General features: G+C 39.9%; 1 protein-coding gene across 7 annotated transcripts in view; it reads right to left on the bottom strand.

Moving 5' to 3' along the window:
* Nucleotides 1-17,009, bottom strand: part of Gramd1c (GRAM domain containing 1C) — a 67,451-nt gene extending 50,442 nt beyond the window's left edge. The window contains exons 1-3 of one of the 7 annotated variants that reach the window (XM_070030206.1): nt 16,944-17,009; nt 11,373-11,522; nt 2,835-2,919 (exon numbers count right to left, since the gene is read on the bottom strand). In XM_070030206.1, coding sequence (XP_069886307.1) covers nt 2,835-2,919; nt 11,373-11,519 — 232 coding nt within the window. In that variant the 5' untranslated portion in view covers nt 11,520-11,522; nt 16,944-17,009. Of the gene's footprint in view, nt 1-2,834; nt 2,920-11,372; nt 11,523-15,946; nt 15,983-16,943 lie in introns of those variants that run through there. The other 6 variants (XM_070030208.1, XM_070030207.1, XM_070030205.1 and 3 more) reach the window with 6 other exon arrangements.
* Between the last annotated feature and the right edge of the window lie 440 nt (nt 17,010-17,449).

Raw genomic sequence — 17,449 nt, forward strand, 5'->3', positions numbered from 1 at the left:
AGTCTGAAAGTTTTGATCATTTTTAGAAGATAGAAAGTAGAGACCAATGATTAAACTAGAGTGAAAAGAAATTTGCAACTCGGAAAAGATACAGAGGAAACAAACCATGTCATTCTTCCTCCAACTGAACACTTGAAATCATATAGTGATGATGAGTGTCCTAGAGTGGAAGTCTCCTTTTGGCACATAAGGTCGGGGGTGTGCTACAGCTGAAATCTTCAGTTCACACTAAGACTACATGCTGAAGGCTTTGTCCTATTCTGTGCAGTACTGAGAGATGTTAAGGTGGCAGAACCTTTAAAAGGCAGGTTACTAGGGGTGTGCCTTTAAAGGGGCTATTGAGACCCTGGTCCCTTTTTCCTCCCTCTCCTCTCCTCACCTCTCCTCTGCCTTCTTCATTTTCTTCTCTTCTTTTTTTCTCCTCTTTCTCCTCTCTTTCTGCTCCCTCTCTCTTCCTCCCTTCTTCCCTCCTGCCCTTTCGCCCCACTTTCCTCCCCCCCCCCATGACCACCAACTTCTCTAGTACCACATGCTCCCAGCATTTCTACACTGCCCTGTCACAAGTCCAAAAACAATGGAGCCAACTGATTGCAAGCTCTGAAACTCTGAGTCAAAATAAATCTTCCCTCCTTGTGAGCTGATCACCTGAGCTATTTTGTTACTGTGACAGAAATCTGACTAACATGGGGTGGCAATGCCAATCTGCTTCCTTCTTTTGGCACCAAGTGGAGATTGTCAATCAGCATTCCTTCCTTCCACCTCTCCACACAGAGTAGCGTTCTCTTGGGTTAACAAGGGTGTCTGCCTGCAGAAGCAACTCATATGGTTCAATTAAGCCAGTCCTTCATTCATAACATGAAAGGACAACCATAAAACTATATAATTCATATTTTTGGTACACATTCCTCTCCTCTCCTCTCTGCTATCCAGATCCAATTCATTTCAAGGTTAAAAATAACTCCAAAAACAAATTAGGAAATTTTTTCTTTTTTTTTCATTGCATAATTTGGGACCATCTGTTCCTTCAAAGTTTAATAAAACTGCCAAGAACCAATGGCTCATGCCTGTAATCTTAGCTATCCAGAAAGCTAAGATCTGGAGGATCTTAGTTCTAGGCCAGTTTCAGCAGAAAGGTTCGCTAGACTTCATCTCCAAAACAACCAGCAAAATACAGGGTAAAAGGTATGGCTCAGGTGGTAGAGCACTAGCTGAGCAAGTACGAGGCTCTGAGTTCAAGTCCAACTATCACCAAAAATAGTTATTGCAAATTAGGATTTGTCTACATATGTAATATGTATAATTTTTTCACATATATATGTACATAACTATGTCATTAGTACATCTAAACCAACAGTTATTTTGAAAAGTTTTGACAAATGACTATATTATAAACATACACACAAAGCTGGTTCAATGTAACATCAATATACTCACCCATTGACTATAAAAAAAACCACAAGTAGTGCTAATAAAAAGAATTCTAGACAAGATTTCAAGCAATAATCACAGTGTGCTCCTATTGAAATTCATATAAAGTTGAATTTGTGTGTGCATAAACACATTACCACTATGTACAGAAATTACAGAAATGATCTTGGTTGGAAGAGTCATTCACTTATTCAATGTACATCCTTTTTTTTTTTTTGGTCAGTCCTGGGGCTTGAACTCTGGGCTTGGGCGCTGTCTCTCAGCTCTTCAGCTCAAGGCAAGCACTCTACCGCTTGAGTCACAGCGCCACTTCCGGTTTGCCAGTGGTGTATTGGAGATAAGAGTCTCATGGACTTTCCTGCCCAGGCTGGTTTTGGACCGAGATCCTCAGATCTCAGCCTCCTGAGTAGCTAGGATTACAGGCGTGAGACACCAGCGCCTGGCTACATCCTATTTTTTATTTGAAAATTTTATCTTGAGAAGATATTATTTGTAATAAACAATGTTTCAAACAATATTTTAATTTTGTTGATAAGGCATTTATTGACCTGATTATCTATAATTTAAGTTACATGAAATTAAACATTTCCTAACAGTTCCCAAAGCTGAGAAATGCCTATAAATAAGTATTTTAAATGAAACTACCACCAACACTCAAATCTAGTAATATATTAAATTATCCTGACTCTTCAAGTTTATATAAAAAAAAGCATCTTTATAAGAAAACTAAATGTTTCCTCTTCAATCCTTCTTCAAAAAAAGTCGGTGAACAACAGCATGAATAATTATTTAGGCCTAGAACTTTCTATCGAATTGCTCAACAGCACATTTGTTAAAGAGGAAAGTTTTCCAGGGAAAGTTAATATATATTAAATATCAAATTTAAATTTTCCCACCAAAAATTATGTAATGCAGGTACTGAAAAAAGTGTGATAAATCATTTCTTCTTAGTTCCATTTTCTTAGTACTTAATAGTTTGGTTTTTTTTGGTGGGGGGTCCGGTCGTGGGGCCTGAACTCTGGACCTGGGCACTGTCCTTCAGCTCTTCAGCTCAAGGCTAGCACTCTACCACTTGAGCCACAGCACCACTTCCAGCTTTTTTCTTTTTGCTTATGTGGTGCTGAGGAATTGAACCCAGGGCCTCATGCATGCATGGCAAGTGCTCTACCACTGAGCCACCTTCCCAGCCCAGTACTTCATAGTTTTATAAATAAGTAATCCCAATTGCCCAAATTACAATTTACTTTTACATTCTGTCATTGTAAATGGAAAGACAATGCTGATGATCTTGAAGACTATTTTCCCTCTGACATAAGACTTAAATTTTCTATATATGCTGTCATTTACCCCCCCTTCTATTTTGATAAAGAGATTTAAATATTTTTTTGTAAATTGTATGTTTTTACCTGCAATCAGCTTCTCTGTATCCGGTAGATGTGTGAACTGCTTTTTATATTCTTCATTCCTGTCTTTATAGGTAGAACTTGAGATCTGCAACAGTAAAAAGATTAAATTTGTTTAATTACCATTGCCATGTCTTAGAAAAATGTATTTCAAATGGGATTTGAAATAATATGCTTCCTATGCCAGATTTTGTGTGTCCTTATATGAAAAACATAAACATCTCAAAAAACATTTTTTTAAAAACCCACAGGAAACTACTTCCAACAAATAGCAAGTTTGGCAATCTTGTCTGCAAAAGTAATTATGTAGCTGGAAAAAAAATACTTGCTAAAAACAATAATTTCCAAGAGCTGTAAATTGGCCAAAGACATACAATAAACGGAGAAGTACTAGTTCATAAAAATGTACTGATCTGAGATAAGGATGGCAGTCACCCAGGGCCTTCTTCCTTCGGCCTGTTCCTGTAACCTTTCCTCCTCTACAGTTAAGTCAGGTTCCATGAAGTGACAGGTCCAGGAAGGTGGAGCAGGCCACGAGAACTCCCAGCTATGTTGACAGAGGGGCAGGGCTGATTTGGAGTAGAAACTGAAACCATATGACCAGGATTAAAAGGGGAAACTCTGAAGCTCTCCAAACAAATCTGAGGATAAAGTCTGAATGGGCGCATACAGACCTAGCAGGTCAGCAAGAAGACTTAGAGAAATCCGGAAGTAGAGGGTTCGAGATTACCTTCACAGTCTTCAGACAAGTCTAGCAGAGTCTAAAAGCTGTCCAAACTAGCCACACGTTCTTAGCTAGATACACAAGAGATCCTAGGAAAACATGGATTCTTGGGCAAACTTGAAAACTATCTGAGGTTTGAACATGTCGCATGGAATATAATTTACATAGAATACACTTTGACATAACTAAGCAGATGATCTGCCTAAACAGTCCCTTTCTCCAAAGAAATATCCTTTGATGCCTAAGAAAATGTTCATGCAACAGTTCCATGCCAATAAGGCAATAGCTTTAAAAATCTGAGATGCGATTCATATACCATGAAATTTACCCTTTAGCAATGTACAATTCAGTGGCATGGGTATACCTACAAGGGTATGTATCCATCAATACTGTGAATTTCAGAAAACATTTATCATGTCAAAAAGGAACCCCATACCCACAAGCAGTTGTTTTCCATCTCCCCTTCCACACAGGCCTAATCAATTACTGATTTTTCTGTCTCCATAGATTTGCTTATTTTGAAAATTCATTTAAAAAGGAACAGTCTCCTACAGTGACCCTTTGTGTCTGTTAATAATTCATAATTCAGTTAGAATTATATATTCAAGGTTTATCCATATTGTAGCATGAATCATTACCTCAATCCAGATTATCAATGAATAATAGTCTGCTGAATTGATTTATCACATTTTAGCTACACATTCATCAGTTGATTAATATTTGAATTGTTCCACCTTTTATTATAAATAAACCTGGTATGTATATGGCGGGGAGGATTGGGTAGGGGCGGTGGGGGGAAGATGGGAAGGGATGGGAAGGGGAAACAAAGGAGGAGGCTACAATGCTTGATAAGAAATGTACTCATTATCTTGCCCATGTAATTGTAACCCCTCTGTACAATATTTTCACAATATAAATAAATAAATAAACCTGGTATAGATGTTCATGTAGAAATTTCTGTATAAAACGTTTAAATTCTCCTGGGCATTCATGGAGTTTCCTGATTCTCAAGTCTTTTGTCCAGTAAAACAAAAATGTCCATGCATAATCTCTTTGAGTACTGTCACTTATTCATCCCCTATGATCATCTTCTGAAACTCCTCTTGGACTTGCCATGGACTTTCTCTTCCTCTTGTGTCTTAAACTGTTCTCTACTAACCATTCTACTTTACCTCCCGGTGACACAGTGAGTCATCTCCTAATGTCTATATTTTGTTTTGCTGTTCTTTCTTTAGCTGCCCTTTTCCAGGTGCACTACATTTTAAAATTATTATTACTTCAATTACTACATATTTCATTTCATTTTATATTTGGCTCTGTTTCAAATTTGCCTGGTGTTTGATCATTTCTAAATCTGTATTAGCATCTCACTTTTATACCTTTGCTTGGTTTCCTTTACTTTTATCTAAAGTTTTAGAGGATTTTTGTGGTTTGATTACTTGTTTTTAGACAGGATGATGCTATGTAGCCAAGGGTTCTGGCCTGGGACTCATCATCCTCATACCTCAGCCTTCTGAGTTCTGGGCCTAAAGGCATGTACTACTATGTCTGACTCTGGTGGATCTAATACGCTACTTGTTGAATATCCTGCTCATATATAGAATATTAAATTCAAGCTGGCCCAATTATTAAAAGCATCAGGTGCTCACTTCTGTAATCCTAGCTACTCAGGAGGCTGAGTTCTGAGGATTGCAGTTTGAAGCCAGCCAAGGCAGCAAAGTCTCTGAGGCTCTTTGTGTGTGTGTATGTTGGTCATGGGGCTTGACCTCTGGGGCTAGATGCTATCCCTGAGCTCTTCAGCTCAAGGCTAGTGCTCTACCACTTTGAGCCACAGTACCACTTCTGGATTTCTGGTGGTTAAATGGAGATAAGAGTCTAACAGACTTTCCTGCCCAGGCTGGCTTTGAACCATGCTCCTCAGATCTCAACTTCCTGAGTAGCTAGGATTACAGGTATGAGCCACCAGTGCCCAGCTCTATGAGACTCATCTCCACTAAACTACAAAAAATCCAGAAGTGGAACTATGGCTCAACTGGTAGAGTGCTAGTTTGAAGTAACAGAGCTCAGGGACAGCATCCAAGTCCTGAATTCAAGCCCCAGGACCAGCAACAAAAGAAGAGGAAGAGGAAAAGGAAGGGGAAGAGGAAGAGGAAGGGGAAGGGGAAGAGGAAGAGGGGGAAGGAGGAAGAGGAGGAGGAGGAAGAGGAGGAGGAAGAGAAGAAGAAGAAGAAGAAGAAGAAGAAGAAGAAGAAGAAGAAGAAGAAGAAGAAGAAGAAGAAGAAGAAGAAGAAGAAGAAGAAGAAGAAGAAGAAGAAAGGTCAGAGGAGTTTAGATAGACAAACTTCAATCTGCAGATGCAGGAGGATTTCTTTTTCTTAAGCTCTTCCAACTTTAGTCATCAGTACGCTCTTCTTTGCTTCAGTACGCTCTTCTTTGCTTTTAGCTCTTACATCTTGCCCTTCCTATTGTGTGATACCATATAAGCACTATAACAAGATGTTTTTTAACACTGTGTCCAGAATTTCTAGGCACCCACTAAGAGTGCTGAAGTCAAACAAGCCCTTCCTCATATTACCAGCAGTATTCATTTCTATTCCTTCATGATTAAATCAAAACATAATACAAGGTTTCTAGGTTCATTATACCAAAATTTTTTTCAGGTAGGATAAAACGTGGTTTTGTAATCCAGTATAAAATTGGGAAATGGAGATTATTCTTTCTCATGAGTCATCAGAGTGAAAAAATCTAACATGGTCTTTATAAACTTGAATAAACCCAAGATGAGCTGTGGTGAGGGAAACATTATTAGAAACCTTTTCTCTAAAGTTGCCACGGTATATTACAAACACACTAATTAATCCCCCTGGGCTTCTTTTGAAAATGTAAACTTTACAGTAGAACATTAAGTAATAGTACAGTGCTCCTATAAGTCAGGTTGACGATGAGGTTAATGGTCCCTTGCAAATAAAAACAACTTACTTGTGAGTAATGTGACCCTGTGATTACTCTGTAAGTCAATGGTTAAGTACAGAATCAAACAACCTCCTCCTCCTCTCCTCCTCCTCCTCCTCCTCCTCCTCCTCCTCCTCCTCCTCTCCTCCTCCTCCCCTCCTCCCCTCCTCCCCTCCTCCCCCTCCCCCTCCCCCTCCCCCTCCCCCTCCCCCTCCCCCTCCCCCTCCCCCTCCCCCTCCCCCTCCCCCTCCTCCTCCTCCTCCTCCTCCTCCTCCTCCTCCTCCTCCTCCTCCTCGTCGTGGTCGTTGTGGTCGTCGTCGTCGGGCTTGGGCACTGTCCTTGAGTTCCTCACCTCAAGGCAAGCGCTCTACCGCTTGAGCCACAGCACCACTTCTAGTGGTTTTTTATTGAAAATGAGTCTCATGGACTTTCCTGCCCGGGCTGGCTTTGAACATCGATCCTCAGATCTCAGCTTCCTGAGTAGCTAGGATTACAGGCGTGAGTCACCAGCGCCCGGCAGGATCAAACTTCTGACTATTTAGACAAACTAAAAAAAACTTGATTATGATCTATACCCAAGTTAATGTTCCAATATTTTCCATTAAAGCCTAAGCATACTCATTATTTGCAAACCAACAATGTTTCAAAATCTAGACTTTATTTTCTTAAAATATTTTAGAGCAAAAACAATGCCTAATTTGAATTATAACCTGTTAACATTTTCTCCTTCCATCTTGTTTTCTACTTCCCTCCCTCAAGTAAAGATCTGGTATTATATCTTCTTTATTCTGTGTATAGTTGTCAGGATTTTCAGAGACACAATTATGCAAAGAAAAACAAATAACCACACAATTCAGAAAACTATGAATTTCGATCACTTTTAAAATACAATGTGACTAAATCAACTATAAAGGAAATAAGTGAACTTAGAGGAACTTATTGAAATACCAAAGCATAAAAGATATGTACAACAAAGTCCTTTATACAAAGCACTATTACTTCTATTAGGAAATTCAGTTAAGTATGTCATCTACTAAACATATACAACAAAAAAATCTCTGAGGCATTTTTATATGCCCCAGAGTATGAGTTCTCTATCACTAACACAAGGTACATTAAACAATGCACCTGCTGCAGAGCTGTGTGTTTATCCTCTGGGACCTTTGTCCACCAGGAATATGTCATTATTTTAGTTGGGAAGAAAAGTTAATGACTTTTTTGTTTTGATTTTTTTCTTATTTTTTAAAACTAGCAAAAGACAAAAGAATACATAGTTATTTGCCATTAATTTTGTTCTTAATTTCATTTATCCATTTTACATGATTTGTATTATTTCATGAGTGCTTAAATGTTAATATTACAATACATTTTCTTTAACTTAGCATTAAACATTTTAATTTGTAAAACAAAATAATAAAATAGGATACATTCCTTATATGCTTATATATCTGGATTGAAATAGAAAACCAAGAACGTATACCCTTAAAGTCTTGCTGTCAGAAAGACACTAATTAACATGATGAGATTTTGACTGACTTAAGACACACCAGTGCTTTCAGACTATGACCCCATTTCTAATTTTACAGGTGATGCAACTGAGGTCAGACAGGTTGGTTGGCTCACCATACCATAACTTAAAATCACCAGGGGTGGAGCAGACACTAGTCATATGTTTTAGTCACAATCTCTAATTTGCATATATATGATATATATCAAGTATATGTCATATATCATATATACATAAATATGATATATCACACAGCATACACACACACACACACACACACACACACACACGGAAGCATCTGATTCAGCCAGGCCATACATGTGTTTTATCCTATAGTACTGAATCAGCCAGGTCTCTGAAGCTTAACTCTTTTAAGTACTCAGATTTTAAAGAGTTTTAGTCCTTTTAATAGAAAGCTCATTAGAGTTGTGCCACAGCTTGGATAACCACAGAAGGTCTCCTAGCTGCCTGAGAGAAAGCCTGCCCCCAGCCCAAGGGGATCTGTTACCGTCTACAGGCCCCTGCTTCAGAGTAACTCATGGGACTATTTTGTTGTGATTATTAAACAGCTAGCATTTAAGCTATCTTATTTTCTCTCTTATACTTTTCTGTTACAAGGTGGTTTTTTCCTCTCTCTCAACCCATTCTTTTAAAAATGAAATCTGTTGGGGCTGGGATTCAGGCATGCCTGAGGCCCTGTGTTTGAACAAAATAAAGCTGTTGGAGATACATAGTTCTTAAAAAGACTAGAAAAACAATGCATTCATACAGTGAAGAGATACAACTCCAGATTCCTTGGGTGTTCCAATGGAAAGTTTCTCATGTTCTTCATCTTTGTTTATGTCATTTGGCTTATGAACATTTTCTTGTTATTCCACTTGTCTATCTTGTATTGGTTTTGGATGCTTCGATGAACTCTCATAATCTTATTGTATTCATCCAGTTCCTACTTTATTGACAACACATGAAGAAAAAATAGCAATGTGGTAGAGTCTGTGGTAGAAACACACAGATTTAAATGAAGACATGTACAGACATGTGACAAAATAGTGCTTAGTCAATATACATTATGATTATCCCACTAGGTTATAATAGAGCCAGGCTCACATCTGTAATTCTAGCTACTCAGGAAGCTGAGATCTGTGAATCATGGTTCCAAACCAGCCTTGGCAGGAAAGTCTATGAGACTCTTATCCCCAATTAATCACCAAAAAGCAGGAGGTAGAACTGTGATTCAAGTAGTAGAGCACCAGCCTTGAGCAAAAAAATAAAAGCTAAAGGACATCACCTCAGTTCTAAATTCAAGCCCTAGTATGAGCATAAAAAAATAAGATTGTAACAGAGCTGAAAATTCCCCATCACCTATTACCATTGTAACAGTCTTGAGACTGAATTGAGATAATTACTCACTTGTTAGAAGTAATGCTGATAGAAATAAATCCACAGCACTGCCAGGCAAAGATAATAACAGAACACACAATTAGGCATGGTGCATAGTACTTGACAACAATAAAATGGCCACCACCATCTAGGTGTGTTTAAGTATACATATTATGATGTTTGTATAATTATGCAATCACCAAACAATGCTTTCCTCAGAATGTATGTCTACACTGTAATGGAGTCATCTTAGCTACATAGATCATTCACTTCTACATTGAGAAGCACATATTAGCTGGGCATCAGTGGCTCATGCCTGTAATCTTAGCTACTCAGGAGGTGGAGATGTGAGTGTTGCAGTCTGAAGTCAGTCTGGGAAGAAAAGTCTGTGAAACTTTTATCTTCAATTAACCAGCAAAAAAAAAAAAAGAAAAGAAAAAGCCAAAAGTGGAGGTGTGGTTTAAATAGTAAAAGCATCAACCTTGAACAAAAAAGCTAAGGGAAAGTTCCAGGGCACACTGTATACACACACACACACACACACACATGCACACACGCACGCACATACATTGTATGTGTGATACAATGTATTCAGCTTAGGTACCTAAACTGAGTCTACAAACACCTTTGGCATCCTAAAACTAGTGCTACTCAAACTTTATTGTACATGCCGACCACTTGAACGCTTGTGAAAAACCAAGTCTCCAGCTCTCTCTCATCAGTGAGCAGGAAATGGCAAGTCGGTTAGGCCTATAAGTCACACTTTAATTAGCATATACCCATGCATACTTGTTTTTCGCTTTTCTTTGTCTATTTCTAAATTGTTTTGTTCCTTTGATTTTCCTTTTCATTTTGTGATCTTGGAACTATAAAACTTCCCTCATTTATAACATCAGCTAAAAAATGCTATAAAATCACAACAAAGAAGAATCAAATCACACTAATAGTTATAAAAAAAACTTTTCTAAATGTGCCCCAAAGTAATATAGTCAATACAGATGCCATTGGTGCTAAGGATGCATTGTTATTTTTGAATATTTCTTAGCAATTAAATATTTTCCTTCAGTTATGTATAAAAAATTATGTTTCTAATAGAGAGTCAGAACTGGTTAGCCATGTTAAGATTCAACAACATTCCACTGAGTTGCTAATTAGGAAGAAAATGATGGTACTTTTAATAATATTGATAAGCTTTTAACATTAGTCCCCTAGAAAATTATATGAAAACCTACCATCAAGGCTAGCTAATTCTCAAGAGATCAACTTGCTAATGAACAAATATTGGAACTATAGATGCCTTGTGATATAATAGGATAGATATAATAGAAATAGGATGTAGTATAATAGATATCTATCAAATTGCTTGTAATTCTCTTAGGAATTGATAGGTTTACAATGAACTCTTTAATCATACGGTGTAGAAATATCCTTATCATACTCTAAGATCACAATGCACCTAATCAACAATCGGTCATTGTATTATGCAGTAATCTGAAGCATATCCGGGTTCTACTTCAAATAGAATCTGAAACTCCTAATTTTAAAACCCTTCTTACCATTATTATACACTACAGGTCAAACATCATTAAACTTCCTTTTAAGTACCAGAACAATTACCTGTTTAAAAAGTACGTAAGTTTGCTAGTTTCTCAGTAATATTTACAACTATGGTTTATGTAACATTAGTTTCTTGCCAGTATAGTTAACAACAATAAAAGTGGAATCTGATTCTGTGGTGTAGGGTTCTCAAAAGGAAATTGAAGCAGACAATTCCACTCCAGCAAACTGGACAACAGTGCCTTCTAGTGGTCAAAGGAGGGCATACTTGGAAATGTCTAGGTAGCCAGACTAAAATCAAAACATTTAAAACCAAGAAGCTAAGAAGAAAGTATTATAAATAGTACACAAATTGTTTTAGAATTAAAGAAGATTTACATTCAAGATTAAAATGAAAACACAAAAATGAAAAGCATATTACCCAAAAGCTCCAGTCACCACTCCAATTATGTGAACTCAGTCCCTGTTTTTTAGTGGACACTACATTAGTCTCATCCGCAATTGGACAAAGATTTTCCTCTACCTCTTCCTGTAACTCAGTGACCAGACTTGAATTTTCTTCATGCATTACCTGGAAACAAGTATCAAACAATTTAAATTACTTATTGAGAAGCGCCCACTTAAAACATACTACTTTTTTTTTTTTTTTGTCAGTCATGGGGCCTGAACTCTGGGCCTGGGCACTGTCCCTCAGCTCTTCAGCTCAAGGCTAACACTCTACCACTTGAGCCACCATACCACTTTCGGCTTTTTCTGCTTATGTGGTACTACTTTTTAAAGAAAAATATGTAAACTTTTAGAAGATAGAAATGAATGCTTGTTTCTTCAGTTTGTTATTTATATATGTATCAGATAATTTCCCGCCTCTACAATTGATTAGACACAATGGGTACAAAGATGAATAAAACAAAGCCCTTAGCCTACAAAAGTTTACAGTCTGCTAGAACAAGAATTAAACACTAAATGTATGATAGAAGCATCAGTTGGCTCAATCATTTTGGACAATACCTGGTTATATCCAGTAGATTCTAACATAGGCATATAATACAACCTAGGAATTTAAAATATGCATCAAGTAAAGGATGTTTATAATACTAATAAAGTAGAAACCTCATTGCTCATCAGTAGAGAAATGAATAAATAATATCAGTTTATGAAAACAATGGAGTTAAAAATTAATGTCTCATACAGACACTGGTCTCCAATCTAAAGATTGCTCAGGACAATGATTGAGTATCTTCACACAAGAAACCACTGAGTGGTTACTCACGGAAGAGTTCATAAGGAGTTTAAAAAGAAGGAAAGTGGGGATTAGGGATTTAGCTCAGTGGAACAGCACCTGTCTGGCAAGTGCAAGGACCTGAGTTCATTCCTCAGCTCTGGGGGGGTGGGGGGGAGGGGAGAAGAAAAGTGATAGTGGGAAAGAGGTATTATACAAGCACATGGCTCATCAGAACCAGCAAATACCTCTGCTGCCACAGCTACCTTCTTTGCCTCTCTTTTAACAAGGACCCTCATCCTCAGGATTATACACAGGGCACCCCTGTGGTGATCAAAGGAATAAGTCAACCCAGCTGAAGCTCAGGACACTTAAAACCCTGTGAAGTGACCAGAGATTTGGATGAAACCCCTAACCTTGATGAATTTGTAAGCATGAAAAGGGTAGAGAAGGTTTTTTTTTTCTTTCACACAAAGTATATCCAGTTACTAGAAAATAATGAGGAAAAACACGAGATATAGGAGAAGGAGACAAAACTGAAATCAAAGTCCACAACTGTACCTGGTTAAAAAAAATGCAATATTTAGGACTGGAGGTTCGGGTGGTAGAGTGCCAGCCATGAGCAAAACAAAAGCTGAGCAAGAACATGAGCCACGAGTCAAGACCCAGCACCACCCCCAACCCCCCAAAAACTTAAAAGAAATGTTTAGGTGTTTAAATGTAATATTTAGCCCACTGTGGCAGGTTAAACTTGGAAAGAATGAATGGTGGTATCTTACAGTCAATAGTACAGTCCTATCAACACTATATCCAACGCTATTGAAATCACTTTGTATCCTAATAAGCAAGCAGTACCTATTTTGCTACTGCAGATCTGGCTTATGTCTTCTGCTCAGCACCTCTTTCCATAGCCTGTCAGCTGTGGTTTCTCTTTAGTTTGCCAGAGGCATGATATACTTCTCTCTGGCTACCCAAAACGTACTTAAACCATTTACTCTCTTTACAGGCAGATTTAACTGAGCTCATTGGACCTTCTGGAACTACAGCCACCACTGAAGGATATACCCTACTTGTCCTCATCACCTAAATAGATGGTGTGGCATTCCTCTCATGACCCTTTGCCTACCTGAGGAGCAACCTGGGTTCAACCAAGTCAAGAGCAATGGGATTTGTATGCTTAATGGACAGACTCAATCACCTTCATGACATGTGATGCAGCTCTCCCTACAGAATGGTTGCTTCTTGTCTCTTACCCAGGATGTTTCTCAGAAAGGACAGGACTCAGGAGTCAGAACAACTGGCTGAACTTCAAGAGGGCTCTGGCCAACAAGTGGCTCCACGTGTATATTTTTTACATTCTCATGTCATTGCTTCAGAGTTACCCTTCAAGGTAAAGAACTCTCAGACACTTCTATTTTACAGATACCCAATAGAAATCAAGATCACCCATGCATCTAAATATACTAAAGCCATGATACAGAAGGCCTCTCCCAGACACTTTGAAACCCCTTCAGATTTCCAGACATTATCTCTAATGACCCATGCCCTCTGTTTATTTCTCAAAATACAACTTTGGACTCTTAGCTGATCTTCCCCATGCAACTTGGAAGCTTCTTCAAGGTTTTAAGCCACAGGTCTCATCCAGAGCCACACTAGGCTTGAATAAGTTCAAATCCAATTAAATGCAAGATGATACATTTCGGCCATCTGTTAAATATCAGGACTGAATTATAGAATAAAGAAACCAATTCAATATTTTGGAAATGGCAACAGTACAGGGGATTGAACTTATCTTCGTGTTTGAGCTACACTCCCAGTTCTTTTTGCTTTTAGTTCGCTCTTCAGTCTCCAACTTGTCTGGGGCAGCTTCCAACTATGATCCTCCTACCTCTGCTTCCTAACTAGCTGGGGTTACAAGTATATACCACCATGCTCAGATAGGGACTGAGTTTCCATACCTGATTCAGTTGTTAAGGGTATACGCAATATGAACCCCGTCTTCAAAGCCTGGAAGGTCTTTTTTTTTCTCTTACCTCCCTCCCTTGCTCTCTTCCTTCTCTCCTCTCCTCTCCTCTCCTTCCTTCCTTCCTTCCCTTCTTTTCTGTCTTCTTTCCTTCCTTCCTTCCTTCCTTTCCTTTTCTTTTTCTTTCTTTCTTTTCTTTCCTTTTTCTTTTTTGGTCTGCTCATCAACCTTTCTCTGCCTCCTAAGTGAAAACTTGTTTGCAAGTTTCAAACATCACTCCTTCCTCTTCTGTTAAAGTTGGTAAGAAAACTGTTTTGTTCTATCCTTTGGGTGAATTGGAGATTCACATCAAGCAGGCCTGCTGTCCATACACAGAAACCTCATTGAAGGCCTCAACCTCTAATAGCAGTAAAACCCTGGAGCCAATTATTACTTTGATGCTTAGGGGCCCTCCCTGCTCTCCCCAGAGGCCCCAATTATGTAAGCAATAGACTTTCATGGTTTGTGTGTAACATCGTCAGATTCTACATTTGAGTCAAATTTGAACTTGCTGGGGTGGCAACAGGAGACTCCTACAATGGATTCTTACTTATTAGCTGTGCGGACCTTGACAAAGTCACTTCATTGCTCTAAATCTGACTCTTTAATTCTCTCTGATCAGACAATAAGCTTGTTGATCCTATCTATGCTGCTCACCATAGTACCAGGAACACCCCTGCTGGTAACTTAACCCTGAGCATCCCACCACCACCACCACCAGCAGCAGCAGCAGCAGCAGCAGCAGCAGCTGAATGAATGACTGATTCTGTGAGTATCTCTTTGCTATCTCGTAGAATGTTTTGAGCATCACTTGAAATAGGGCATTCATTCAACAATTATTTGAATGCCTCCACCTTCATTAAACTAAAATACTACTCAAAAGCTAGAGCGTGGATTGCAATTCTCCAAAATAATATAAACTTTATACACACAATCACAGAAAATCCTATGAAGGTAACTTTTTAAAATTATCTTTAAGTAGCTGTACAAAGAAGTTCCCATTCTACAAAACAGTATATGAACACAAGGTGTCTGACAACATTGTCACCCATCGAGATGGCTCCTAACCCATCTCTTCTTTTTTAAATTGAAATTAGGTGATTACGTACATTTCACATATTTCACAGTATTGTGATGGTTAATGTCACAAACACATTTTAACCTTCTCAAGGCAAACTGTCATTATCCTGGTCTATAAAGTTTGTGAATTCTAGGAGCTTTGACAATACAAGTATTTCTTCCACACCAGGTGATGTTGACATTTATGAAGAGAATGTTGAGATGCAAGCATCCCTACCACCAAAGGCGTTCACCGCCAAGATTAAGAAGCCAAGTGTTCCCTTTTTATGAAATAAGGCAGTAAGCAAATGACTAGTTGAAATTTTTAAAAGCCTTGGCATTGACTGTGCAGAGATTTTAAACTACCTGAGCCCTTTTATAAGAGCAGCCAAGGGGGTAAGGCTGGAAAGACATGACACCGGGTCCAAATCACAAGGAGGAAGCCAGAGTCAGCGAGAGCTGGGCCTGAGACCCCCAGCCTGGGACAGTGAAGCTCTGAACAAACACCCCCAGAGGCGGAGAAGTTCCCTCCATCCCTGGGGGGGGGGGCCTTCAAGAAGCACAGGAAACAGTTTCCTTGGCAACAACTTTCCCAATTCCCCACAAAGAGCACCAAGAAAGGGGAAGGAGGGAATAAGCAGCAGCATCTGAGAAGGTGCAAACCACCATGGCTTGAGAGACGCCAGGAGCCTGCCCCAGCACGGCGGCGGCTTACCTGGGGGGCTGTCAGAGCGCCCTCCATCGCGGGATTCCTGCTCGGCCGCGGAACTGCGCACGCGCGTCCCGAAGAGCGCGCCTCCCCCGCCCCTCCACACACTGCGGGCGGGGCGGGGGGGAGGGGGGAGTCCAGGCGCGCGCCCCGGGCCCAGGTGTAGCGCGCGCTCCCGTCCGCAGGCCGTCCGAGTACCCGCTCGGGTGTTGTCGGTGCTGCTTGCGCCCTCTGGCGGCAGTTGTGTCCCCATATCTTTGGCCTACCTACCTCCTGAAGCCACTCTGTATCTAGGCCTCTGAGTGTTATTTACCTCGTTACTTACCCACTCGTGTGCTTACCGTGAAATGCATACCCCGCTCCAAGGTTCGAGATTGCCAGTCATACACAGAAGTATGACTGGGAAAGAGAAAAACGGCGCCTGCAGTGGAGACTGTGGGTAAAGTGCATTGTGCTGTGTGAGGCCTGGCGAGTGGGTAAGCTGGGGCGGCTGAGGTCACTGGGGGAAGAGGTCAGGAAGGAAGCCAGGGATGGAGACAAAATCTATGAGGAAGAAGCAAAAGCCTTTCATACAAATGGGGAGCATGAACCATGCGCCGGGGGATGAATCCAAGGAGAGCTAATAAGAGGGACCGTTTACAATGCGGTGAAATGTGTGCAATTTACATAATCACTTAATCTCAATGAAAAATAAAAAAGAGGAACAGTTTTATGAGATGAATTCCAAACCTAGAGCGTTAGGGGAAAGTGAAGAAGAGTCTAGACGTAATAGGAGAAGGTGGATTTTCCTCTGTGCCCAATGGTGCTTCCTAACAAACCCCCCGAACCTGAGTGGTTGAAAACAAGGAAAATGATTCTTTCTTACTTTCTACAGGTCAGGACTATAGGAGCAGCTCAAGTGGGCAGATTTGGGGTACAGTCTCTCATGAGGTTGCCCCTGGAGCTCCAGTCTTCAGAAAGGCTAACTAAAGCTGGAAGGTCTACACTAAGATGTCTCACTTACATGGCTGGCGACAGGGTGGTGGCTCTGAGGGCCTCAGATCCTCCCCCATAGGGCTTCTTCACAGGCTTATTGAGTCCTTCCTGTATAGCAATGCCTTGGGTGATCCAAGAGACAATGGCAAAAGCCACAATGCCTTTTATGACCTAACCTTGCAAGATACATCCTGTCACACTCCATTCTGTTGGGGCCACACAGGCCCCTCTGATATACTGCAAAGCAGAGGCATTCTGAGAAAAAACTTAAGTGATGATGATGCTGAAGAGAAAAATCTCAACAGAATGGCGTCCTCAAGGGAAAACCAGATTTTAGAGCACACGGAAGAGAGATCTTAGGGAATTTTCAGACAACTTAGTATATAGAGGACTTTATTAACATCTGAACTTGAATTCTATAGCATACCCAGGAAGGGGCTGAGAAGGTGGGAAGAGAATAGTCGTGGGAATATGACTTGAAGAAACCTGGTGTGCTATCAGGACACCTATGATTCTGGGGCCACCTATCCCGCA

The sequence above is a fragment of the Dipodomys merriami genome, unplaced genomic scaffold (genome assembly GCF_024711535.1).
Source record: "Dipodomys merriami isolate MVZ:Mamm:240054 unplaced genomic scaffold, mDipMer1.0.p SCAF_2, whole genome shotgun sequence".
NCBI lineage: Eukaryota > Metazoa > Chordata > Mammalia > Rodentia > Heteromyidae > Dipodomys > Dipodomys merriami.